General features: G+C 37.0%; 1 protein-coding gene across 1 annotated transcript; it reads left to right on the top strand.

The window, feature by feature from the left end:
• The first annotated feature begins 256 nt into the window (after positions 1-256).
• LOC144443202 (bifunctional peptidase and (3S)-lysyl hydroxylase Jmjd7-like) lies at positions 257-21,298 on the top strand. Its single transcript, XM_078132595.1, has 7 exons — positions 257-676; positions 4,345-4,496; positions 7,187-7,356; positions 11,283-11,437; positions 12,984-13,142; positions 16,465-16,573; positions 20,864-21,298. Exons 1-7 carry the CDS (start codon positions 363-365, stop codon positions 21,023-21,025), a joined length of 1,221 nt encoding a protein of 406 aa, XP_077988721.1. The 5' UTR covers positions 257-362; the 3' UTR covers positions 21,026-21,298.
• The last annotated feature ends 5,923 nt before the right edge of the window (positions 21,299-27,221 follow it).

Below are 27,221 nucleotides of genomic sequence, written 5' to 3'. Positions count from 1 at the left end.
GGTACAAGACGTTGCCACCATGCACGCACACGTCTGTAAATCATGTCACCTGAGCGACGTTGTCGTCGCGTCCCGGACTTACCTTGGTGGATATACTTCTATATTTGCAAACTATTCACACTTTTGGTGAGTCTTTGATAAAGAATAGGGTGGATCATCAGAGCCTTTCAGTACAAATGGCTACGTGCAGCTCAATTTATCACGTGGTTTCCCGACATTCTCTGCATTTCCCATCATTCACTTCTTCAGCAGCTATGACATTGTACGCGGATCCCGGAACTGAATTTCTTTTAGGTCACTACACAAAGTTATAAAAAGTCGTTCCACGCAGTATAAGTAGCTAGTGTGTAAAAGTATCTACTATGGCTAAACACGTATGGAATCGTATCGTTGTCGTTTTGTTCACCACTTTGACTAGCGCCAGTAACATGGACGCTGTACATGGTCCATCAACGAATGGTGTCGACAAAATGTCGGAGGATCTGGTAACAGCACCAGGCCATCTGAAACCACTTGGGTCTCACAGACCGCCTGTAGGCACTGTTGATATCTTGGATCACGTTCCACACCCCTTCACATTTTTTCGCGACTATGTTCAACCCGGAAAACCTGTTCTTTTTCGCGGTGCGGCGAAAAACATGAGAGCCTTTCATCTTTGGAACGATGAGTACCTTAGGTAAGGTAGAACTTTAAAAAAGGAAAAAACACTTTCACTGTTTGCAGAGATGAGAAACGCATCCGTGGTATACGAGAAATTACACAGTCCCTATAGATTGTACTACATGGTGATAATAATATTCTCTGCAACAAGTGTCCGTTCCTATCACTGCATTTACTTTGCATACAGGTAAATTTGAACACACCAAACCTGCTGTTTTTTTATCACTATACATGGTACCCGTGGTCAACTAAAAATATGCAAGTTTATTGATAAGGCCAGAAAAAAAAGCTGTTCAACTACCTACCCATATTTTTGGCATTTCAATTTTTTTTAATTTTTTTTTTTGGTGATGGGCAAAATATCCTCATGCTGGCTTTGCATGTCAGTGAAATGCACACTTTGTTTCAAAATGAAGGGAATTTCTTTATATTTTCTGAATAGTACATGTAACAATATACACTTGAGTCAATTCCAAATTATGTACTATCAGTGGTTTACTTGGCTCTGATGATGCATATACAAGCATGAATTGAGATAAAATTAAACTGTTGCATATCCAATATTCACTAAACGAAATGAGCAAAACTTTATGACCATGGGAAGGGCAGTCATTGGGCCATCAAAAGTCTGATAGTCTGAAAGTCTTCAAATGTTTTACTCTTTCTTTATTCATGATTTTTTTGGAATCAAATTAAAGTTCAAGAGAAGTCATTTACCACATCTGCAAAATATCTTTCAGCTTTGCCACAACAAAATACACTTCATAGCCAGATAAAATGTACTGCATAATTGTCTCTCAATTCTGGTACATGTATTTGAAAACCACATTCAAGCTTTGTAAGACTTTAAATTATGTTTTTTGTTTGATATTTTATGCCTCTAAATGGCCTCCTATATTGTCTTATTTTCAAAAAAGTTTGCATTTTTGAGGATGTATCCTTCCAATCAGTAGCAATCACGGTAATAATTGTCTTTCTCCCAAAACAATATGGAAGGTGGCTGACTAAGTACCTCCCTTCATAGGTCAGAGCTAATTATGAGACATCTCCTTACAAGTATCCGTGTGAAATGCACATCCTTTGTCAAGTAATATCATTTGGACTGTTATTGTAGTTGATTATCACTTATTTTTAATGCATCATTGTACCTGTGCTACCATCTATAATTTTATATCTCCTCTATAGTGTAGGTGACAGAAGGAGTGGCTAAAATAATTCTGGAGTTTCATTTAGCGGGTCTTAACATATTTTGAGAGGAGCTACAAAATTTGTTTAACCGTAAATTGTGCACATTTCCTAACTAGAGCTGTTGGAAATCAATTGCCATACAGACAAATTGCAAGAGATAAAATCAAAATGAATGAATAAGTACAATGTAAACTCAACTTCAAATGTTTTGCCATCATTACATGTGGTTTGTTTTTACATCCTTTGTAAAAAAAAAAAATCAAAAAAAAAATCGACCTACCTACCCAATGTGTCGGGTTATGTTGCCCGTTGAACAGCTTTTTTTTTTTTTTCTGGCCTAAGTTTATTTTTATCAAAATTCGTAATGCTTTATTTAATAGATACTAGCATTCACCAGATCAGTGACTTCTCATAAAGTGGGCCATATGGATGAGGATTTGGTGTTTATTTTAGATTTTGGATTTAAAAAACAATTTTATCATAGCGTCCTTCTTGAAAAATCAATGTGAAACAGCATAGACCAAGTCTGTGTTTGTAACTCAATAAATTACAAAAAGCTAAAAAACAAATGTGTAAAAAGTTTTGTACAATTACAAACATTGTACACATTTATTTATTTATTTATTTATAAATTATTAATTATTTATTAATCTTTTGCAACAAAGAAGGACTTTGTTTATGTTGTATGTTGTTTCACATATGAAGCCATGTTTTATAAAATAAAATCCCAAATGAAATATCAAATTCTCATCCATATGACCACTTTAAAGTTATTATTTTTAAAGATTTAGATAAAATGTTTACATAGATGTTGATAAATTACTAGCAATGACATTACCAAGTTTGTTTCCACATTTGTTGCTAAGGTGAAATGAAGTTACACTAAAACTTAGCAATATTAAAAAGAATATTTATTTTGTATTTAATTTTACACTTTTTACATCGTTCAGTATTATATGTGGTGACTTTTAATTTTAATTGTACATGTTGAAACATGCAATTCTTCTACATTTAGCAAATGGTTTGTTGAGCCAATCATCATGAATACATATCACCCATTATGTAATAATTCATTGTCTGCCAATACACCCTGTAGTCCTTGGGTTCAGCCATATCGGGTCATGTCGATGAAATAACATGTCCAAAACCGACTTTCTAAATTGAAACCCTACCCTGCATTTGCAACTGAATGGACCACATCTGTTTACTAGTAAAAATGTAGTACCCGGTAGTATGTGATATTGTTAAGTCTTGACACGGTATTGCCAAATAAAGAATTTTTCAAGCTTACATTGTATGTCATTTTTACCCACATTTTTCCTCTGTACATATATTTTTACATTTTCCAAGTTTTTAGGCCGACAATTCAAAGTAGCGTTAATGAAACATAAAAAGTTAATTTATTGTTTTGTTTATTCAATTTGACACTTTTTAGCAAAATCCACATCAAATTGAAAATGTGCTATTTGTATGTAGAATGTTGAATCAACACTTGTTTTTATCATATTATAATACATGTATGTATTATGTTCTAATTCTAATTCTAATTCTAAGTACAATGTACATGTGTACATGTAGTGTAAGGTCTTTAGCACAACTGATAAGGTTCAGTAGTGCTATAGGCATGGCAAAGTGTCTGTCTGTCTGTCTGTGTAGTTACAAACAATGTATGTGTTTTGTGTGTGTAAACAACTTAAAAGTAAAAAAACCGCTCGACCGATTGCCATGATATTTGATGTATTACCTTGATGTCTAGTTGGGAAATTGTTAAAATCAAAATGATCTTACCATTGGTATGTTATTTCAGTAAAAAAATGTGATTTTTGGTCAAAAAACTTAAACTTAAATAACAGCATCGTCTGTTAGGCAAGTGAGTAAACATTCAAAAAATGTACATGTATGCAGATATCCTTAGCACCATGACCACGCCAAGCCTAATGATCGCATATATTGCAAAGATAACAATTATTAATAGACAAGTGAATAAACATTCAACAAATGTATGTAAATGTGCCTAGCAACAAGACCATGCCCATAGCAACAGCCAAGTGATTGTGTATATTGCAAAGATAACAAGGCTTGATAGGCAACTGGATAATCATTCAGCAAATGAAAACCTGTACCTTGTAGCATGGATCAGCATGTGGATAAACATTTTTTTTTTAATTTGTACAGTTGTGCTACAATGCCATTGGTGCTATTTTGTATTTTGCTTTTAAGTTTTCATGGCTTCTACCTGTTTCGTCTGTAATTTGTTTATTGTGTACCTGTAACTTTTGGGTTGCTCTGCTGATCAATTACAAGTGGTTAGAAGAGGTTGTCTTTTCCTTTATATTTTAGTGTTACCATACATATACTAACCTGAAAGATCTGTAATTGTTTCCACTTGTTGTACAATGTACATGTAACTTGTGGTTACATAAGTGGAAAGTCTAACCATAGCCATGAAGATTGACATACATGTAGGTCATTTGTGGATTTGTTTTTGTCTTTCAGAGACAGATATGGCAAACTGGAAGTTGAAGTAGAAGAAGGTAAAAAAGAAAATAGATCACTGAGTCTCTTCCATATGACACTTGCCCGCTTCTTAGATATCTACAATATGTCTGATGTGTACATGGTTGAAAGTATGCAAGATCAAATGAAAGGTAGGTCCGTATGGATTTCATTGGCAGATAGTTAACTTCAAATATTTTTTGACAGACAAGTGCAGCATTTCTCTTCCACACTGTGCTTCTCCAAAAGTAGACTTGTATCAAATTATGTGCACAAAATTTACAACACCAAATTATTGACATGTTTTACAAGATTTATATTAGAATGTCAGTCACAGTCAAGAAATCTGTTGAAATGGAATGTATGTGACTGTCAATTTTTTTTTGAAAAATTAAAATATAAATGAACAAAAATTTGTAATTTTCAACTAAATTAAGTAGCTTCCCTGTACAGTTGCATGCAACAAAACTAGATATCATGGCTCAATTACAGTCGCTGTATAATAAAAATACTGTTTGTAACAAAACTATTGGATGTCATGGCTTACAGTTGCTCTGTACACTGTGTAAAAACACTGTTTGTGTGTAATAAAGCCAACGGATCTCAGTCAGTCTGATTAAAATCTGATGTAGTGTACATGGTGCGATTTCTATTTGGCTGTTACCTCTACTGTCATTTGTTCTTTTGTGAGCACATATTACAATACATATATCTGACACAATACCTTAGGTTATCCCAGGCCACTTAGGGTGACACTATTTTTATTTGCTGTTTCTCAGTACCTGACCGACCCAAATTTTCAGCTCCAACATCAAAATAAAACAATATTTTTATTTGCATCTGCCCATAATATTTTGTGGAACAGCACCCTCTCTGACATGAATAAGCAAGTGTCTAGGATGTCAATGTCATCTACAGTCATGGTGGCGATGACGACACTTGTTCTCAAACAGAGCATTTTTTCATGACTGAAGTTAATCAAGTAGGAGGGCTGAAAACATGCCAGTTGTGTAGAGAAGCTGGTAAAGGGCTTGTTACCAGGGATCCAATACAAAGAAGATAAAGAGAAAGGAGAGGAGATGCAGAGAAACATGACGAAGATGATTTTTTATCTTTTTATTATTTTTTTTTAAACCAACTGATACATGTAGTTGCCAAAAGTAGTGAGAAACATAAAAACCCTTACTTTTACCATATAAAATGGCATTATGGTTAGGAGAATCAGGTAGAACTCGCATGATTTGTTCAGAAACCCTGGTAAAATGACTGGGGATAACACTAGATCAACTGGGATTTCAAAATACAGGAGTATTAAGACATAATAAGTAAGCTCGTGTATTTGTAAGTTGTATATGCCGGTAGTATACAATTTATTAGTTAATAGATATATTTGAATCAATTATTTATATGAAATGATATCACTACATATATAGTGGATTCTGAATGTACTAGTACATGTAGTGTAGATGTGGTTTAAGTCCTCTTTCTACCTATCATACTAAATGACAAAGTAATACTTGATAATATATATCAATATTATCCAAGGGATATCTCCTTCTCAGTAATACATTACAGGTGACAATACAAGATTCTTAATAACTACTGCTTACAATGGCAACATTCCCTTGTTGCACCCAAAAAAAGAAAAACAGTTGAAAATTAAACAATTTGTTGTTGTGAGCCAAAATAATTATTTAATTTTTTGTAACTTTAAGAAATTGACAAATGCAATATGATAGATTACATTGGATATGAGCAATGTATCATTTTCTCTACTTGATGCAATATCCAGTGTAGAACACAGCAGGCAAACCTAGTAAGCGACATCACTTATTTATTACTTTACCAATAATTTTTACAGAATAAATAGTTTCTGGTGAGGTCTAAATGTAATATGCAATTTATATGAGTCACATTAATAATTTTATAGAGTAAATGATACTTGTATTGGTTTGGTGTATATTGTCAAATATGGAAAAAGAGGCAACAAGATGGTGTGCTCATTAGCTAATCCTCTTAGACATTACAGATTAATGGAAGACAAATCCCTCCAACAAAGACTTAAAATAGCACTGACATTTGCAAATAAACCTCACTGCAGGCCATTTGTTATCTCTAATCGGATTTGAAAATTCTCAATACAAGCATGTATATAATCCACATATATGGAAATGGACATATCTGGTAGTCATATTATTTTTCCAATGTTTTATTCAATATGTGTGTGTGTAATCCCCTGTCAATGATATCCGGATGAAAGGGTATGAAACATGAGTGGAAAGAAAATAAGGAAGGAGAAAATCATTGACAAAATTAAGATTTTTATCAATTCAAAATGTGGTTTGACTGTGTGTACATAAACTCACAGTGACAATATTTTCACCATTCTGTATTTGAATGTTACTGTTTTGATGCAGTGTGTGTGTGCATAGACCTTCCACCAACGAGGGTCTATGGTGTGTGTATGTACATTTGTATTAAAGGCCAATGATATATAAAGATTAAAATTTAGGTGTGCAAACCAGTCGTTTGACAGAACTATAGAAAAAGTTAGTCCTGAACAAAACAATGCTCCTATCTAATCCTTATGGCTCCACTGATAAGATAAAATAATCCCAAAACCATGAGATTCACAAAGTGAGTGTGTATAAAAGCCATGGTTTCAATACCAGGTTCTCACATTAGTGTTATGTTTTCTGTGGAGCCGTGAGGATTACATAGGATTATTCTTTTATTCTTGGCCAACTTTTTCAGGAAACTGTTTTTCCCACCTAATGTTTAACCTTTATTCTAATCTAAGTGTCCATTGACTAGATTCATTCTTTTCTCTTTTGCTATGCAGAGGATTTCATGTTATTAAAATGTATGTTGTGTGGTGGTTTTACTGATGCTCTACTTGATGCAGTTATCTGGTTCAGTAGTGGAGGAACCAAGTCTGTCTTACATTTTGATGCATTAGATAATATCAATTGTTTGATGGATGGAGAGAAAGAACTAATTATGATGGATAGGGTAAGTTATTGTCCACTGTTTTCTTTTATTAGCACAACTGAACTGAGGTTGGGTAGTGCTGTAGGCATGGTGAAATGTCTGTGTGTGTGCAGATGTATGTGTGTGTGTGTGTGTGTGTGTGTGTGTGTGTGTGTGTGTGTGTGTGTGTGTGAAATGGTTACACATATTACAAAGATAAGAACAAGGATGGGTAGGTAAGTGAATAAAGAGTCCAAAAATGTATGCAAATATGCCTAGCAACAAGGCCATGCCCATAGCAAGAGCCTATTGATGTTGCATATTGTAAGTCCAACATTTTGGGCTATAGATTTTGGTAATAATGCCAGAGTTGAGAATTAAGTCCAACGTTTAGGACTATAAAGACATGGTATGGGAGTATGGGAGACATGCTAACATTAATTTCATATACTGTCAGAAGAAATGTATAGATACATGTAAGTTGTCATCAGACTTTCTCTTACTGACATCTGTCCAAAACTAATTTCTTCAATCACATGTTTATATGGGATGCTCTAATGACCATGTAACAGCAACATATTCATGGTTTAATTTTTGAATAAATTAAGGAGATTAACATGTACATAATGTACTAATTGAATGTGGTATTGGACAACATGAATGTATTCACTTTTAGTGATACTGTTTGAATGTGGTCATGTGGATTATTATTACATATATACCAGAGATTATTTGCACTGGTGTGAAATCATACTAGTGGTATTTTCACAGCAGTACAATATCGAAAACATTATTGCCTACCTGCATGCAAATGATACGCAAATGAGGATGCAGTCATCCGCTAAACACAAAACTGCGTGATCACGCTGTATGATTTTTATGGAAGTTTGCCATGTCAGATAAACATACATGTATGTAATAGTAACAGAACCTCCTGCCCCATGAGTGCCTGTGTGGGTACTCAGGGTATTTGCACTCGTGCTTGCAGTGTTTCTGCTGAACTTGCTATATGCTCATGAAAGTCCAGGTGCAAACAACACTGCAAGTACTCATGCAAATACCTCGAGTATGCCACACTTGCGCTCACATATCATGGGGTTCTGTCATAGAATTCAGTATTTGTTTTAGAATTTTGATTTATAAAACATCTTTACTATATGTTATTCTACTTGAAAAAACAATGTGAAATAACATATACCAAGTCTTTGTTTGTAACTCAAAGAAATTGCAAAACCTTTTTATAATCTGTAAACTGTTTGTTATTGTTTGTACAATCACAAAATTTGTACCCTTTCTCCATCTTTTGCACTGAAGACTTGTAGAAAACTAACTGTTCTGCAATGATGATAAGTCAAACGACTGACTTGATATCACCCTTTGCGTGTTGGAATATTTCCTTCAGTGGGTGTTGATCAAGAAATGATCAGAAACTTTAAGTCTGAATCTTCTCTCTGAGCAGGACAGTTGTGTTTACCATAAGTAGGTATATGAATGACAGTACAGTGATAGGAAGGACAGTGCAGTGATAGGAATAACAGTACAGTGATGGGAATGACAGTACAGTGATAGGAATGACAGTACAGTGATAGGAATAACAGTACAGTGATAGGAATAACAGTACAGTGATGGGAATGACAGTGCAGTGATAGGAATGACAGTACAGTGATGGGAATGACAGTACAGTGATGGGAATGACAGTACAGTGATAGGAATAACAGTACAGTGATGGGAATGACAGTACAGTGATAGGAATGACAGTACAGTGATGGGAATGACAGTACAGTGATGGGAATGACAGTGCAGTGATAGGAATGACAGTACAGTGATAGGAATGACAGTGCAGTGATGGGAATGACAGTACAGTGATAGGAATGACAGTGCAGTGATAGGAATGACAATACAGTGATAGGAATGACAGTACAGTGATGGGAATAACAGTACAGTGATGGGAATGACAGTACAGTGATAGGAATGATAGTACAGTGATAGGAATGACAGTACAGTGATGGGAATGACAGTACAGTGATGGGAATGACAGTACAGTGATAGGAATAACAGTACAGTGATAGGAATAACAGTACAGTGATGGGAATAACAGTACAGTGATGGGAATGACAGTACAGTGATGGGAATGACAGTACAGTGATAGGAATGACAGTACAGTGATAGGAATGACAGTGCAGTGATAGGAATGACAATACAGTGATAGGAATGACAGTACAGTGATGGGAATAACAGTACAGTGATGGGAATGACAGTACAGTGATAGGAATGATAGTACAGTGATAGGAATGACAGTACAGTGATGGGAATGACAGTACAGTGATGGGAATGACAGTACAGTGATAGGAATAACAGTACAGTGATAGGAATAACAGTACAGTGATGGGAATAACAGTACAGTGATGGGAATGACAGTACAGTGATGGGAATGACAGTACAGTGATAGGAATGACAGTACAGTGATAGGAATGACAGTACAGTGATGGGAATGACAGTACAGTGATGGGAATGACAATACAGTGATGGGAATGACAGTACAGTGATAGGAATGACAGTACAGTGATAGGAATGACAGTGCAGTGATAGGAATGGCAGTGCAGTGATAGGAATGACAGTGCAGTGATAGGAATAACAGTGCAGTGATAGGAATAACAGTACAGTGATAGGAATGACAGTGCAGTGATAGGAATAACAGTACAGTGATAGGAATGACAGTACAGTGATGGGAATGACAGTACAGTGATGGGAATGACAGTACAGTGATGGGAATGACAGTACAGTGATGGGAATGACAGTACAGTGATAGGAATGACAGTACAGTGATGGGAATGACAGTACAGTGATGGGAATGACAGTACAGTGATAGGAATGACAGTACAGTGATGGGAATGACAGTACAGTGATGGGAATGACAGTACAGTGATAGGAATGACAGTGCAGTGATAGGAATGACAGTACAGTGATAGGAATGACAGTACAGTGATGGGAATGACAGTACAGTGATAGGAATGACAGTACAGTGATGGGAATGACAGTACAGTACTAGGAATGATAGTACAGTGATAGGAATGACAGTACAGTGATGGGAATGACAGTACAGTGATGGGAATGACAGTACAGTGATAGGAATGGCAGTAAAGTGATAGGAATGACAGTACAGTGATAGGAATGACAGTACAGTGATAGGAATGACAGTACAGTGATAGGAATGACAGTACAGTACTAGGAATGACAGTACAGTGATAGGAATGACAGTACAGTGATGGGAATGACAGTACAGTACTAGGAATGACAGTACAGTGATAGGAATGACAGTACAGTGATAGGAATGACAGTACAGTGATGGGAATGACAGTACAGTGATGGGAATGACAGTGCAGTGATAGGAATGGCAGTAAAGTGATAGGAATGACAGTGCAGTGATGGGAATGACAGTACAGTACTAGGAATGACAGTACAGTGATAGGAATGGCAGTAAAGTGATAGGAATGACAGTACAGTGATAGGAATGACAGTACAGTACTAGGAATGACAGTACAGTGATAGGAATGGCAGTAAAGTGATAGGAATGACAGTGCAGTGATAGGAATAACAGTACAGTGATAGGAATGACAGTACAGTGATGGGAATGACAGTACAGTGATAGGAATGGCAGTAAAGTGATAGGAATGACAGTACAGTGATGGGAATGACAGTACAGTGATAGGAATGACAGTACAGTGATAGGAATGACAGTACAGTGATAGGAATGACAGTACAGTGATGGGAATGACAGTACAGTGATAGGAATGGCAGTAAAGTGATAGGAATGACAGTACAGTGATGGGAATGACAGTACAGTACTAGGAATGACAGTACACAGCTAAGTATGACAGGTGGTTTAAATACCATAATACTGACTGAAAGTCAGTTGTGTGTAGTTAAGTCACATAACAATGTTTTTATCCATATTTTCACATATTTAGAAAGAATCAGACCATATTGACATTGATAATCCCAGTGGGAATTTCTGTGAAGTTGATGTTGACAAAGTAGACATGACAAAATATCCTGGTTTACAAGATGTACCCTGGTACTCAGCCAAAATGAAACCATCAGACTGTATGTTTATTCCATACAAGTGAGTATGTTTATCATATACTTAGTATCACACTGTATTTTTATTCCATACAAGTGAGTTTGTTTATCATGTACCAAGTATCTATTCCTATGTAATCCAATGGAGAGCATGTGCATCAAACCTATGCAATAATTTTCCATATCACGGCATGACACACATTGCCCAATGTCTGTTTGTTCAGTGATCCAGTTTTGATTTTTTAGTCCCCAAAAGGTGAAGCCTGGAGGAGACTACTGTTAAAAATTGTTGGGTTCTGTCCATCCATCTATCCATCCAATATCACCTGTATCTCAGACATGCATATGCGCATGGGCTGATTTCAACCAAACCTGGCACAAATGTCAGATGCTATAATCAGCCTATGCATATCACTTGTTTGACAACATTTGCAATAATGGCCGAATTGCAAAAATTCAGATTTTGTTCTCAAATTCTGGAAGCTTGACAGATGGGACCTCGTTTAAGTGTCCATATTATCCACATTGAGCTTTCTAATGAGACCTTGACCTTAATCCTGACCCCCTATGTTCACGGTCAGTCAAAGTGTATATGAACACATCTGACATGCATGTGCTGAATTCAAGAGTAGTGTTTAATATTAGACAACAGCCACACCCATTCATTTCACCCCATTGTAACCATTCTACTTTCTACATGTACAAGTGATAAAAAATGACTTTAACACTGAATAATTATGTCAGTTATCAATGTGTGGTAGGATTTAGTAAAACACCATTCAATGCAGGGCCGGCTGGGCACTATAGTGTCATCTGTGTTGGACTTTGTGACACATGTCAATTTCAATCAAACCTGGCACAAATGTGTAATACTGTAGTCCAATATGTTCATGTACATCACTTATTTCATGAACTTCATGATAGATCACCTGAATGGCTGCCATATTTGTCATAACATTCAGATTATGAATCTAACTATGTCAGCAGAAATGTTATGAGTTATGAATGAGTTATAGTATAGCCAAGTCTATGGTAATGCATCAGAACAAGTTATCAATATGTCACAATATTTCATCTTTCAAAGTTTAAGTGAAAGCAGTGTAAAATAACGCCATTTCTTGCTATACATATAGGTGATTTCACCAAGTCACTTCATTGTAAAATAACGCCATTTCTTGCTATACATATAGGTGATTTCACCAAGTCACTTCATTGTAAAATAACACCATTTCTTGCTATACATATAGGTGGTTTCACCAAGTCACTTCATTGTAAAATAACACCATTTCTTGCTATACATATAGGTGGTTTCACCAAGTCACTTCATTGTAAAATAACGCCATTTCTTGCTATACATGTAGGTGATTTCACCAAGTCACTTCATTGTAAAATAACGCCATTTCTTGCTATACATATAGGTGATTTCACCAAGTCACTTCATTGTAAAATAACGCCATTTCTTGCTATACATATAGGTGTTTTCACCAAGTCACTTCATTGTAAAATAACGCCATTTCTTGCTATACATATAGGTGATTTCACCAAGTCACTTCATTGTAAAATAACACCATTTCTTGCTATACATTTAGGTGGTTTCACCAAGTCACTTCATCTGGAAGAAACTTGGCTGTCAATATTTGGTTTGCTCACTTATGGAAGTTTAGTCAAGATAATTGTCAAGATGTAGAACTACCAGCATTTGGATCATTGTCAGATCTTACTTTTGGCAACAGTAATGAACAGTTTAGGTGAGTCAATCATATCTTTGGCAATATTTTCCAATGTTATCACATGCACCACACAGTCTGACTGATTAGGAACTTTTACAGTTTATAAATTGAATCCATTAATTCACTTCAAGTTGGACCAGGGGCATGAGGCAACAATTCTGGTGAAACCCGAGAATAATAATGATGTGATACAGGTAACAAAGGTCCAAGTTAGCTATGCGTCACATTTACATACTTACTTGTTTATTTTAATGAACTCATTATACACATCTACACATATTTGTTATTTTGGGTATGAGGCCAGAAATGATTGTACATATGTACTTGTACACTTTCTGGTCTTTTGAAAAATGAAACATTTTTAATAATTGCAGAAAAAGTTTATATAAATATGGAAGACTTCAAAAAAGAATAAAGGAAAAGAAAGTATACGGATAGATTTAGTCTGTAATGCTTTATCTGTTACCAGCATTAATGGAACATGATCATGGTGCAAAATCGACGCTTAGTTCTCTCGTGACAGCTGACGAGTGACACGCTGCTTGCCATGCTCGAGCTCCAAACGCATTCCTTGCTTAAACATGTAATACAGAGGGGTAGGACGTGGCATCGAATAAACCAATCAGGATGCTTCAAATCGAACATGTGACCCATGAATTTTCTCTCGAAGTTCGATATCACCTGCTGCCCTCTTGTGGTGAGATATATATTTCGCATGCTGCAGTACATTGTGGAGTTTACGGGACATTAAAACAGATAGCCGAAACAGCACATTATTTGAAATGAAGCTCCGAAGACATCGCTGCTGTTGTGGGGGAAATAAACAAAAACGCAATTAATAATATGTTGGTTTAATCAATATTTGGTGCGAAGAGTTGCGATAGGCTCGAACACACAGTTGATTCCGGTCTATATTATTTTCATAAAATTACGTAAAAATAATCATTAAACAGTAGTCGTCACATCTGTGTCTCTTCAAAATATACACTTTGAATGAAGGAGAAAACGTAATAATATCATTTGACAGATTAAACATATACTCATCAGTTTGCCCGAAACAGAAAGCGTCCGTGAGTGAGGGCGATGTGGTTCCACGCATACGACGAAAAAGAACACCAAAGTGTCCTACCCCTCATTTTTAGCAAATGAGCAAATTGAGCAAATGCCGAGCTCGTGGAGATTGAATTTTCAAAATCCAGTACTTTTATGGACGGTTGCAAAGATTCGAATCATTCGAGCTCACGATCGCGCGACCGACAAGACAGATAATTTATATGACCGTTGGGGCGCTACTCAATCGGTACACCACAGCATACATACACAGCATACATAGACATGCATTACACATTATACGTCCCAGTCCGCCGTATTCTATTTATATTCTACTGCAGTGATCCACACTACCAGTCAGGTAGCGCGTTACTCTAGTACTTTGGTGGGCATGCACTTTGAATATCAACAAAACCACATGGCGTCTTCCATTAATGTCAACACACAGTACAGTTAGGGGACAAGTGAGTGTACAAAATGAAATGCACTCAAAATTATATTGAATCATTGATTTTATTCAACTTACTTCCCTTTTTAAAAAGAAAATCATTGAGAGGAAACTTTGTGTGTGTGTGTGTATGTATGCGAAGAACATGTGTATTATGGGTGTGTTTTTTTCTTTGTTTTTTAATTTCTGTTTTTGTGTTTTTACTTTTGAAATTTAAGCAAGTGTTTGCAATAGCAGGATCACATCCTTCCACAGTATTCATTCCTGAAAAAGAGAGCAAAAGATAGCAAAAATTCACTTCTTGGTTATTAGTATTGCTAGTAAATTTACAAATGAGATGTCGATTACATGAAACTGCTCCGAAATCAAGTTCTATTTTCTTCGGAATTTATGTCAATGGTACAGTGTACTGTAGTATAATAGTTAGTGAGATCAGCAGCCATATTGAGTATTACAAGTGTCTAGTGATTTCTATTGGCTGTATTTCACAGAATTATGCCTTGGAACACCATAATCAAATAAAAACAAGAAATATATAATGTAAATGTCCAAAAAAATCCTAATTTCAAATAAAGTCACCATGATTCTGTATATGGTAAATTCAGTTAGCAAACATAGAATTGATCATGTAAAAGCCACTCAAACTCTCTATTCTCATTCAAATTTTACATTACATTGAACTTACCTTTATAAAAAAGATAGTCGATGACATAAAATACTATAACATTTGGCCACATGTAGCACCATGCAGAAACATTTGCGACACAAGTGATGAACGTATTCAGTTATTCACAGCCCATAATTTTGTTGTGTAAAATGATGCATTTCTTTGGAAAAAATCCACTTTAGGTGACTTTTTAAATACATTTGTATATTCAGGTCAAACCATATAATATTGAGAGACATATGTTATTTTTTATTTGTTTTACCGAATGTGTCTAAATTAGACTGATGAATCCTGTGACGCAAATATTACATGATCAATGCTACAGCTGGATGTAACTACTACTTAGGGGATAGAACAGAAGTCTCTCTGTTCATCTCAGAGTGAAAACAGAGATGTACATGACTGAGTCGATTTCAATGTGCAGGAAAATTGATGCAATAAAACATGATAAAAGTTATACTTGATTAATGTATTGCGCAAAGAAATGTAGTTTGAAATATTGTGATTAATTGGTTGATTTAATGTTGGTAGGGATAATCTTATTTAAACCTACAATGTATATTTATATTTTTAGCACCTAAAAGATTAAAAGATGCACTAGTGAGTGAACATGATAGTCAAAATTTTGATGGCGGTAAAGTCTAGTATCATAGTATTGACTCATAGGACTAAAATAATAAGACAACGAAGCAGTGATTAAGAGATGTATATATATATAGACAAACAAATTGATACTTTCAATGTTTAAAGTTTGTGGCTAATGACTTTTCATTTTCATTTTCCATTGAAAATACACAATATTAATCTAATGGCTATGATGTTTTTAAACCAACAACTTCATAGTGTTGACTTTCTTTAAATGTTTTGTGACATATTATGAGAGCCATTGTTAATTACTTCTCGTCCATGACAGAGAATTAGATATCATTCAATAAAATAAATTTTGATGGTCAACACCCCTGGAAAATGACCCGAATCAATATGAATACCCCTGGAAAACTGATGAAAACCCCAGGAAACCCTGGATTTTTTTTTTACTCTAAGTGTACAAACAGTGATAATATTGGTACTACATGTACATACTACATACTCTATATGTAACCTGCTAACATATTTGCATTATCCAGGCATCATTCATATCAAAATTGTACATTTATTTAATATCCCTACCACAGAGGAGAAATGTTTGATTATTTCTATGGTGTTGGAAAAGAAGAAATTACAGAAGCTGACTTGTTAGAGTACATTAGATTGGGAGATGGTGACGAAGAAGAGGCTAGACAGGTGAGGAACAAATGTGTATGGAAATCACAGTATAATGAGGAAGATGGATCAGTGATCTCCCCAGGCCATTTTAGCATAGTAGGCCCACACTCACTCCACTGAGCTCCATACATTGTACATGCTCACTTTGAGCTCCTACTCTCACTTTAAATTCCTCCTTTCCTTTTATCCTTTGTATTTGACAGATTGGAATTGAACAGCTGATCAATAACAATGTAATGACAAGACACCACAGATTCATATACACTAGAAGTGCAATCCAGTTGTTGAACAAGTGACAATTAAATGTATTTTTAAACTATTACGGTGTTAAATAGGGAGGGTTACAATGTCAACAAATTGGCATTGTGTTGGCAGATGCAACTTGCATGAACTGGATACAAATAAAAACATGGAAGCATTTAGGACATGTATCAAAAATAAAAGTCTTCCATCCTATTTGGTTACAAATTTCAATCAAGTAATAGGAACATTGAAATTTGGAAAGTAAAAGTCAATTGTCATTGGAAGTTGTAAAAGATTTGGTAGTAATTTGATGTGTTCAAATGCAATGAGTTCATTTTCAGTTAACAATAGTACCTTAATTGACATCATAAACAATGTTATAGTTGCCATTTATTATTTCTGCAATGTTATAGTTGCCATTTAATATTTCTGCAATGTTTATAATTAAATTTATCCTCAAAAAATACAGACATAAAATCCAATCACTAATCATTGGGGCCATGTATTGTCATGCTTTCAACATGTAAGGTGATTTAAATAACCTAATATTCATGATTGTGTGAAACTAATTATGATGGTACAGTAAGAATTGATGGCTACCTTAGTAGTAGGAATGGTAAAGTAAGAATTAATGGCTACCTTAGTAGTAGGAATGGTACAGTAAGAATTAATGGCTACCTTAGTAGTAGGAATGGTACAGTAAGAATTAATGGCTACCTTAGTAGTAGGAATGGTAAAGTAAGAATTAATGGCTACCTTAGTAGTAGGAATGGTACAGTAAGAATTAATGGCTACCTTAGTAGTAGGAATGGTAAAGTAAGAATTAATGGCTACCTTAGTAGTAGGAATGGTAAAGTAAGAATTAATGGCTACCTTAGTAGTAGGAATGGTACAGTAAGAATTGATGGCTACCTTAGTAGTAGGAATGGTACAGTAAGAATTAATGGCTACCTTAGTAGTAGGAATGGTACAGTAAGAATTGATGCCTACCTTAGTAGTAGGAATGGTACAGTAAGAATTGATGGCTACCTTAGTAGTAGGAATGGTACAGTAAGAATTGATGGCTACCTTAGTAGTAGGAATGGTACAGTAAGAATTGATGGCTACCTTAGTAGTAGGAATGGTACAGTAAGAATTGATGGCTACCTTAGTAGTGGGAATGGTACAGTAAGAATTGATGGCTACCTTAGTAGTAGGAATGGTACAGTAAGAATTGATGGCTACCTTAGTAGTAGGAATGGTACAGTAAGAATTGATGGCTACCTTAGTAGTAGGAATGGTACAGTAAGAATTGATGGCTACCTTAGTAGTGGGAATGGTACAGTAAGAATTGATGGCTACCTTAGTAGTGGGAATGGTACATTAAGAATTGATGGCTACCTTAGTAGTAGGAATGGTACAGTAAGAATTGATGGCTACCTTAGTAGTAGGAATGGTACATTAAGAATTGATGGCTACCTTAGTAGTAGGAATGGTACAGTAAGAATTGATGGCTACCTTAGTAGTAGGAATGGTACAGTAAGAATTAATGGCTACCTTAGTAGTAGGAATGGTACAGTAAGAATTAATGGCTACCTTAGTAGTAGGAATGGTACAGTAAGAATTGATGGCTACCTTAGTAGTAGGAATGGTACAGTAAGAATTGATGGCTACCTTAGTAGTAGGAATGGTAAAGTAAGAATTAATGGCTACCTTAGTAGTAGGAATGGTACAGTAAGAAATGATGGCTACCTTAGTAGTAGGAATGGTACAGTAAGAATTGATGGCTACCTTAGTAGTAGGAATGGTACAGTAAGAATTGATGGCTACCTTAGTAGTAGGAATGGTACAGTAAGAATTAATGGCTACCTTAGTAGTAGTAGGAATGGTACAGTAAGAATTAATGGCTACCTTAGTAGTAGGAATGGTACAGTAAGAATTAATGGCTACCTTAGTAGTAGGAATGGTACAGTAAGAATTAATGGCTACCTTAGTAGTAGGAATGGTACAGTAAGAATTAATGGCTACCTTAGTAGTAGGAATGGTACAGTAAGAATTAATGGCTACCTTAGTAGTAGGAATGGTACAGTAAGAATTGATGGCTACCTTAGTAGTAGGAATGGTACAGTAAGAATTGATGGCTACCTTAGTAGTAGGAATGGTACAGTAAGAATTAATGGCTACCTTAGTAGTAGGAATGGTACAGTAAGAATTGATGGCTACCTTAGTAGTAGGAATGGTACAGTAAGAATTGATGGCTACCTTAGTAGTAGGAATGGTACAGTAAGAATTAATGGCTACCTTAGTAGTAGGAATGGTACAGTAAGAATTGATGGCTACCTTAGTAGTAGGAATGGTACAGTAAGAATTGATGGCTACCTTAGTAGTAGGAATGGTACTGTCAGTAAGATTTGATGGCTACCTTAGTAGTAGGAATGGCACAGTAAGAATTGATGGCTACCTTGGTAGTAGGAATTGTACAGTAAGAATTGAAGGCTACCTTAGTAGTAGGAATGGTACAGTAAGAATTGATGGCTACCTTAGTAGTAGGAATGGTACAGTAAGAATTGATGGCTACCTTAGTAGTAGGAATGGTACAGTAAGAATTGATGGCTACCTTAGTAGTAGGAATGGTACAGTAAGAATTGATGGCTACCTTAGTAGTAGGAATGGTACAGTAAGAATTAATGGCTACCTTAGTAGTAGGAATGGTACAGTAAGAATTAATGGCTACCTTATTAGTAGGAATGGTACAGTAAGAATTGATGGCTACCTTAGTAGTAGGAATGGTACAGTAAGAATTGATGGCTACCTTAGTAGTAGGAATGGTACAGTAAGAATTGATGGCTACCTTAGTAGTAGGAATGGTACAGTAAGAATTAATGGCTACCTTAGTAGTAGGAATGGTACAGTAAGAATTGATGGCTACCTTATTAGTAGGAATGGTACAGTAAGAATTGATGGCTACATTAGTAGTAGGAATGGTACAGTAAGAATTAATGGCTACCGTAAGCATGCATTATCAGAATGCCAGGTGTCTATATATGGTATGCCTATTTTACTATGGAGAAGTTACAACTTGAACTGAATTGTTTAGAATTCTGATTCCTCAACATCACATGCAAACTATATATAATTGACATGCAAATAATTATGTAAATCTTAAGCCACTATGTCTTATATTTATTCTGGGGAGAACATAGTCAATGAACAAGCAGAGATGAAGAGCTGATGAAACTCTGTCAGTCAGGTATACAGCTTTGAAATAAAAGCTTTCTGTAGCACATCATTAATCCACATCATATCCCACATAATATGTCCAAATATGGACTGTGCAATGTTATACCCAGATACAATATGTCCAAATAAGGACTGTGCAATGTTATACCCAGATACAATGTATCCAAATATGGACTGTGCAATGTTATACCCAGATAGAGTATGTCCAAATATGGACTATTGTACGTTCAGCAATGTTATACCCTGATACAGTATGTCCAAATATTGACTATTGTACATTTGGCAACGTTATACACAGATACAGTATGTCCAAATATGGACTATTGTACATTCGGCAATATTATACACAGATACAGTATGTCCAAATATGGACTATTGTACATTTAGCAATGTTATACACAGATACAGTATGTTCAAATATGGACTATTGTACATTCGGCAATATTATACACAGATACAGTATGTCCAAATATGGACTATTGTACATTTAGCAATGTTATACACAGATACAGTATGTCCAAATATGGACTATTGTACATTCGGCAATATTATACTCTGATACAGTATGTCCAAATATGGACTATTGTACATTTAGCAATATTATACCCAGATACAGTCCAAATATGGACATTTGGTACATTCAAAAATGTTATACCTAAACACAGTATATATGGACATAACCTATTTGTCTCATGCACTCAAAGACTGTTTTAATGTATTCTACAGTGTTTCATATTAATCAGTTGTGTTTTATTGTCATTGTTAATTATTCTGTTGATGTTGTTGTTGTTGTTGTTGTTGTTATTGTTGTTGTTGTTGATGATGATGTTGTTGTTGTTGTTCCAGGCCATGGAAGAAGTGGATGTCAACAAAGATGGTATTATATCACAACAAGAGTTATTAGACTATCCAATTGAGAAGTTTGCATTGCTATTTCCATCATTAACAAAAGATTTAGGCTACCCAGAAAGACCAGAAGATGACTTCTCAGACCATGATGAACTGTAATTATTCACTTTAAAAGAGCGTTCTACAGAATTCTGTCGATTTTGATATTTATTTTCTTGCTACACATGTAAGTTTTAGGTGGTAGTACATCTAATGTACACATATGTTAATTTTATGTATTCGAGGCAATTCAGGAAGAGCACCTAATTCAGATTGTTAAATGTAAATGGGACAGATGTGTCTGTCTGTCTCTGTCTGTCTGGCTGCCTGTCTGTGTGTCTGTCTCTGGCTGCTATCTGCATGTCTGTCTGTCTCTGTCTGACTGACTGCCTGTCTGTCTGTTTGTTTGTTTGTTTGTTTGTTTGTTTGTTTGTCTGTCTGTCTCTGGCTGTCTGACATGTCTGGCTGGCTGGCTGTCTGTCTGTCTGTCTGGCTGGCTGGCTGGCTGGCTGCCTGCCTGTCTGTCTCTCTCTGTCTGTTTCTTTCTGGCTGACTAGAACTGATCTTCACAGCGATATTTTCTTTTATACTCATTCTGTTTATCAAATTATGGTAAATATAGGTTCAGTTTCAAATTCCATACATTTGACATCAATCATTTTGATAGTATATTTATCCGTGCAATGTATCTTTTAAGTTGTGCCAATTCTTTATTTTTTGTGACTAAGTAAATGTATATATTGAAAGCCAGTCTGATATTTTGTAGAAGTACATTGAGTATTACTTAGAGGCTGCTGTCAGACACTTGCTGAATACTAGAGTAACTAGATATGGATGTACTAGGTACAGGTTGTAGGGCCAAGTGACATGGCTGTACTAGGTACAGGTTGTAGGGCCAAGTGACATGGCTGTACTAGGTACAGGTTGTAGGGCCAAGTGACATGGCTGTACTAGGTACAGGTTGTAGGGCCAAGTGACATGGCTGTACTAGGTACAGGTTGTAGGGCCAAGTGACATGGCTGTACTAGGTACAGGTTGTAGGGCCAAGTGACATGGCTGTACTAGGTACAGGTTGTAGGACCAAGTGACATGGATGTACTAGGTACAGGTTGTAGGGCCAAGTGACATGGCTGTACTAGGTACAGGTTGTAGGGCCAAGTGACATGGCTGTACTAGGTACAGGTTGTAGGGCCAAGTGACATGGCTGTACTAGGTACAGGTTGTAGGGCCAAGTGACGTGGCTGTACTAGGTACAGGTTGTAGGGCCAAGTGACGTGGCTGTACTAGGTACAGGTTGTAGGGCCAAGTGACATGGATGTACTAGGTACAGGTTGTAGGGCCAAGTGACATGGCTGTACTAGGTACAGGTTGTAGGGCCAAGTGACATGGCTGTACTAGGTACAGGTTGTAGGGCCAAGTGACATGGCTGTACTAGGTACAGGTTGTAGGGCCAAGTGACGTGGCTGTACTAGGTACAGGTTGTAGGGCCAAGTGACTTGGATGTACTATGTACAGGTTGTAGGGCCAAGTGACATGGCTGTACTAGGTACAGGTTGTAGGGCCAAGTGACATGGCTGTACTAGGTACAGGTTGTAGGGCCAAGTGACATGGCTGTACTAGGTACAGGTTGTAGGGCCAAGTGATATGGCTGTACTAGGTACAGGTTGTAGGGCCAAGTGATATGGCTGTACTACAAATGTAGGTACAGGTTGTAGGGCCAAGTGACATGGCTGTACTATGTACAGGTTGTAGGGCCAAGTGATATGGCTGTACTACAAATGTAGGTACAGGTTGTAGGGCCAAGTGACATGGCTGTACTACAAATGTAGGTACAGGTTGTAGGGCCAAGTGACATGGCTGTACTAGGTACAAGTTGTAGGGCCAAGTGACATGGCTGTACTAGGTACAGGTTGTAGGGCCAAGTGACATGGCTGTACTAGGTACAGGTTGTAGGGCCAAGTGACATGGATGTACTATGTACAGGTTGTAGGGCCAAGTGATATGGCTGTACTACAAATGTAGGTACAGGTTGTAGGGCCAAGTGACATGGTACAGGTTGTAGGGCCAAGTGACATGGCTGTACTAGGTACAGGTTGTAGGGCCAAGTGACATGGCTGTACTAGGTACAGGTTGTAGGGCCAAGTGACATGGCTGTACTAGGTACAGGTTGTAGGGCTAAGTGACATGGCTGTACTAGGTACAGGTTGTACTAGGTACAGGTTGTAGGGCCAAGTGACATGGCTGTACTAGGTACAGGTTGTAGGGCCAAGTGACATGGCTGTACTAGGTACAGGTTGTAGGGCGAAGTGACATGGCTGTACTAGGTACAGGTTGTAGGGCCAAGTGACATGGCTGTACTAGGTACAGGTTGTAGGGCCAAGTGACATGGCTGTACTAGGTACAGGTTGTAGGGCCAAGTGACATGGCTGTACTACAAATGTAGGTACAGGTTGTAGGGCCAAGTGACATGGCTGTACTAGGTACAGGTTGTAGGGCCAAGCGACATGGCTGGACTAGGTGCAGGTTGTAGGGCCAAGTGACATGGCTGTACTAGGTACAGGTTGTAGGGCCAAGTGACATGGCTGTACTAGGTACAGGTTGTAGGGCCAAGTGACATGGCTGTACTAGGTACAGGATGTAGGGCCAAGTGACATGGCTGTACTACAAATGTAGGTACAGGTTGTAGGGCCAAGTGACATGGCTGTACTAGGTACAGGTTGTAGGGCCAAGTGACATGGCTGGACTAGGTACAGGTTGTAGGGCCAAGTGACATGATTGTACTAGGTACAGGTTGTAGGGCCAAGTGACATGGCTGTACTAGGTACAGGTTGTAGGGCCAAGTGACATGGCTGTACTAGGTACAGGTTGTAGGGCCAAGTGACATGGCTGTACTACAAATGTAGGTACAGGTTGTAGGGCCAAGTGACATGGCTGTACTAGGTACAGGTTGTAGGGCCAAGCGACATGGCTGGACTAGGTGCAGGTTGTAGGGCCAAGTGACGTGGCTGTACTAGGTACAGGTTGTAGGGCTAAGTGACATGGCTGTACTAGGTACAGGTTGTAGGGCCAAGTGACATGGCTGTACTAGGTACAGGTTGTAGGGCCAAGTGACATGGCTGTACTAGGTGCAGGTTGTAGGGCCAAGTGACATGGCTGTACTAGGTACAGGTTGTAGGGCCAAGTGACGTGGCTGTACTAGGTACAGGTTGTAGGGCCAGGTGACATGGCTGTACTAGGTACAGGTTGTAGGGCCAAGTGACATGGCTGTACTAGGTACAGGTTGTAGGGCCAAGTGACATGGCTGTACTAGGTACAGGTTGTACTAGGTACAGGTTGTAGGGCCAAGTGACATGGCTGTACTCGGTACAAGTTGTAGGGCCAAGTGACATGGCTGTACTAGGTACAGGTTGTAGGGCCAAGTGACATGGCTGTACTAGGTACAGGTTGTAGGGCCAAGTGACATGGCTGTACTAGGTACAGGTTGTACTAGGTACAGGTTGTAGGGCCAAGTGACATGGCTGTACTAGGTACAGGTTGTAAGGCCAAGTGACATGGCTGTACTAGGTACAGGTTGTAGGGCCAAGTGACATGGCTGTACTAGGTACAGGTTGTAAGGCCAAGTGACATGGCTGTACTAGGTACAGGTTGTAGGGCCAAGTGACATGGCTGTACTAGGTACAGGTTGTAGGGCCAAGTGACATGGCTGTACTAGGTACAGGTTGTAGGGCCAAGCGACATGGCTGTACTAGGTACAGGTTGTAGGGCCAAGCGACATGGCTGTACTAGGTGCAGGTTGTAGGGCCAAGTGACGTGGCTGTACTAGGTACAGGTTGAAGGGCCAAGTGACATGGCTGTACTAGGTACAGGTTGTAGGGCCAAGTGACATGGCTGTACTAGGTACAGGTTGAAGGGCCAAGTGACGTGGCTGTACTAGGTACAGGTTGTAGGGCCAAGTGACATGGCTGTACTAGGTACAGGTTGTAGGTTACATTGTTTATCATAATTTAATATATGGCATGAAGGTTACACATCAGACCAACTATCTCATAATTGTCTTTGAGTTTAACTCCCAGACATTACTACTTGAATTTACATAATTGTTACTGATTTAGTGAAAGTATTCTGACATTTTTAAAGTGACTGAGTGTGTATAATTGCCATTGAGGAATTACTGAATGGGTACAGCAAAGACATTTACATGTTAAAAACATGTAGCACCTTGTAAAAAGCCATCCATTATGCAAATAAACCACAGCCAAAATATGTACTACACACTTCAATTGTTGTTGAGTAATATTTTGTGTACATTTCAATGTAATCCTTACAGTTAAAATCAAACTTAAACACTTAAATAAAATACATAATTACATGCCAGTATGTAAATTTCTTTTGTTAGGAATGGGTTGATATAACCATGATTGGTTTAAAATACAGTTCACTAAGCCTGTCAATGTCATATTAATTATGGTTTGTACTATTTGGTGATCATTTCTCATTTTAATTCTCAACTCAATAAAATTAACTTAATATTTACATTATGAATTTGTATACAGGATTTGTGTAATGTGGAGATTACATTTATTATAGTGTACAACTTGATATATGTATGTATGGCACACTCGATAGACATATTATAGTGTACAACTAGATATATGTACGGTATGTATGGCACACTTGATAGACCTACACCTGGGTATATGTATGTATGCCACAATGGATAGACTTACAACTGGGTATATGTATGTATGCCACAATGGATAGACCTACACCTGGGTATATGTATGTATGCCACAATGGATAGACATTGTGTACAACCGGGTATATGTATGTATGGCACAATGGATAGACAGTGTGTACAACTGGATATATGTATGTATGCCACAATGGATAGACATAGTGTACAACTGGATATATGTATGTATGCCACAATGGATAGACAGTGTGTACAACTGGATATATGTATGTATGGCACAATGGATAGACATAGTGTACAACTGGATATATGTATGTATGGCACAATGGATAGACATAGTGTACAACTGGATATATGTATGTATGGCACAATGGATAGACAGTGTGTACAACTGGATATATGTATGTATGCCACAATGGATAGACACAGTGTACAACTGGATATATATATGTATGGCACAATGGATAGACATAGTGTACAACTGGATATATATATATATGTATGGCACAATGGATAGACATAGTGTACAACTGGATATATATATGTATGGCACAATGGATAGACATAGTGTACAACTGGATATATATATGTATGGCACAATGGATAGACATAGTGTACAACTGGATATATGTATGTATGGCACAATGGATAGACATAGTGTACAACTGGATATATATATATATGTATGGCACAATGGATAGACATTGTGTACAACTGGATATATATATATATGTATGGCACAATGGATAGACATTGTGTATCACTGGATATATATATATATATATATATATATATATATATATATATATATATATATATATATATATGTATGGCACAATGGATAGACATAGTGTACAACTGGATATATATATGTATGGCACAATGGATAGACATAGTGTACAACTGGATATATATATATATGTATGGCACAATGGATAGACATTGTGTACAACTGGATATATATATGTATGGCACAATGGATAGACATTGTGTATCACTGGATATATATATATATGTATGGCACAATGGATAGACATTGTGTACAACTGGATATATATATATATATATATGTATGGCACAATGGATAGACAGTGTGTACAACTGGATATATGTATGTATGGCACAATTAGGCATAGTGTACAACTCAATATATATATGTATGCCACAATGGATAGACATAGTGTACAACTGGATATATGTATGTATGCCACAATGGATAGACATTGTGTACAACTGGATATATGTATGTATGGCACAATGGATAGACAGTGTGTACAACTGGATATATGTATGTATGGCACAATGGATAGACAGTGTGTACAACTGGATATATGTATGTATGGCACAATGGATAGACAGTGTGTACAACTGGATATATATATGTATGGCACAATGGATAGACAGTGTGTACAACTGGATATATGTATGTATGGCACAATGGATAGACAGTGTGTACAACTGGATATATGTATGTATGGCACAATGGATAGACAGTGTGTACAACTGGATATATGTATGTATGGCACAATGGATAGACAGTGTGTACAACTGGATATATATATGTATGGCACAATGGATAGACAGTGTGTACAACTGGATATATGTATGTATGGCACAATGGAT

Source organism: Glandiceps talaboti, chromosome 12 (genome assembly GCF_964340395.1).
Source record: "Glandiceps talaboti chromosome 12, keGlaTala1.1, whole genome shotgun sequence".
NCBI lineage: Eukaryota > Metazoa > Hemichordata > Enteropneusta > Spengelidae > Glandiceps > Glandiceps talaboti.
Note: the sequence above shows the minus strand (reverse complement) of the source record. Positions and strands in the feature narration are given on the sequence as shown.